Source organism: Cyprinodon variegatus, unplaced genomic scaffold (genome assembly GCF_000732505.1).
Source record: "Cyprinodon variegatus isolate N-32 unplaced genomic scaffold, C_variegatus-1.0 Scaffold82, whole genome shotgun sequence".
In the NCBI taxonomy this organism is placed as follows: Eukaryota; Metazoa; Chordata; class Actinopteri; order Cyprinodontiformes; family Cyprinodontidae; genus Cyprinodon; species Cyprinodon variegatus.
In genome coordinates, this window is record NW_015150535.1 from 1,087,394 (window position 1) to 1,089,305 (window position 1,912).

A 1,912-nucleotide genomic window follows, 5' to 3' on the forward strand; every position below is an offset into this window, starting at 1 on the left:
TAGAAATTAAGTGTTAACGAGCAGTTGGACGGGTGTACCTAATAAAGTGGCCGGTGGGTGTATGTTTGTAGTAGTCTTACGTGTTTATTTAAAGCTTGAACATTTTTCTGATTAAGTTGGTATTTTGTTAAAAGGTTTTTAAAAACAGGAATAAAATCATGTCAAAATCATCCAACTGAAAGAAAAAAATACAAAGTAATGTTTCTAGCATTAGTGGTTTTTATTCTTTGTTGTTTGGAAATTGGTACGACATGAAATGATCTGCAAACAAAGCTTCGACTACTCAAGACTCATGGCTAAAAAATACAGGGATTTATAAAAGATTTTCTTTCATTTAGGTCAGATATTAAGCTTCTATATCTAAAGACCATTTGTTTACGCTCATTATAATTGTAAATAAACAGAGGGGGAAAAAAAAAACAATGCATGTTTAATTTAAAAGGAAACAGGACCTAAAAACTACATTCATGCTGAAGAAGAACATTCCTCAAAGCAGAGTTCTTCTGCTTTAGAGTTGTTCTTTAGTTTCTGATTATGTGAAACCTGAAGGCAGAGGAATTTATTTACAGTCAGAGCTTTAGTTTAAAGAAGAAGAACAAATCTAAATCAAGCCTTTCAGTATTATTTTCTATCCACCTCACAAGAACAGCCCTCTATGCATTGTTTTACTACATAACGCTCCAGTAAAAATCAACTAAATCTGGGAAAGTTGAAGAGTTTATAATATCTTTGCGATATAATTCCACTTTTCTTTTCTTAATGTGTGTTTCTGTTGGGATGTTATGAGCAGTAAGCATCTTACCCTGAGTAGGTTATCATGGATTCCTGTACTTTTAAAAAAAACCCTAAGCTCTTCATTGAATATTTATTGATAAACATTTCATGCAAAAGATGTGCGCCATATTAATCACAAAAGATATTTTTTAATGTTTTGTAGCTAATGCTCTCTTGGGCCTGAGACTCTTAAAAAACAAAGGAAAAACACAATGAAATATAAAAAAAAAAGAAGTAAAAAATGATTTTAAACAAGCTAAAAATGTTGTCTTTTAAATAACTATAAATCAAACTGACACCTGTCTCAGATGTTAAGTATTTCCTGTTATGTGTCATGGATATTTATAAACCTGCTGTGAAAATGACACACGGTGTCAGCGAAATGCAACCTTTTATACACCTGCTTGTTTCTCTGAGCTGCAATTAGCTTCTGATTGAATTGAAATTCAGTGTTAAAAAATAAGAAACATTTAGAACCTTCAATGAAAGCTGGTTGGAAAAATGTTTGCAAGAAATTAAAAATGTGTTAATTGGGCACTAGATTGAATAAAAGCAGTTTTTACAGCTTAATCCACCTAACTAGTGGTTTATGAGTTTATTTACTGTATATTTTACTAATATTGTAAATCATCCAGAGGATTGATTAATTTAAATATTTAATGATTCAAATGTTTTTTTTTCTGTCCTGCAGAGTAAACTGAGCGCGTTGTTCCGTCCTGTGCTTCCCTTCACTCACTTACACGAGGCAGCGCCGCCAATCAAACCACCTCCCCCACCAGACCCTGAGCCAGAACCCAAACCAGAAGTCCCACCCAGCACCACCATCAACAGCTCCAGCAAACGTGCAACAGCGTAAGACCGCTACACCTACTGTTCACTTAATGCTAACCACGCAGCAAATGGGGTTGTTATGGAAAGTTCTAAGAGAATATGTTTAATTCTAGCTGCCAAATTCACATCCGCCCTTGGGCAAGGCACTTGACTCTTAACTGCCAACCGGTCTGTGAATAAGTGTTTGTATGTGGTTAGTTTAAAACCACTTTGAGCTATTGGCATTACCCTAAAACAGGGGTCTTCAACGTTTTCCAGGCAAAGGACCCCCAAACTGATGGCGAAATGGAGCAGGGACCCCCTAATT

At 35.2% G+C, this 1,912-nt stretch overlaps 1 protein-coding gene across 1 annotated transcript in view; it reads left to right on the forward strand.

Annotated features, from left to right (window-relative positions):
* Window positions 1-1,912, forward strand: part of LOC107083739 (probable voltage-dependent N-type calcium channel subunit alpha-1B) — a 270,890-nt gene that overhangs the window by 252,598 nt on the left and 16,380 nt on the right. The window contains exon 47 of the mRNA XM_015373178.1: window positions 1,466-1,626. Within this exon, the coding sequence (XP_015228664.1) occupies window positions 1,466-1,626 (161 nt within the window). The remainder of the gene's footprint in view (window positions 1-1,465; window positions 1,627-1,912) is intronic.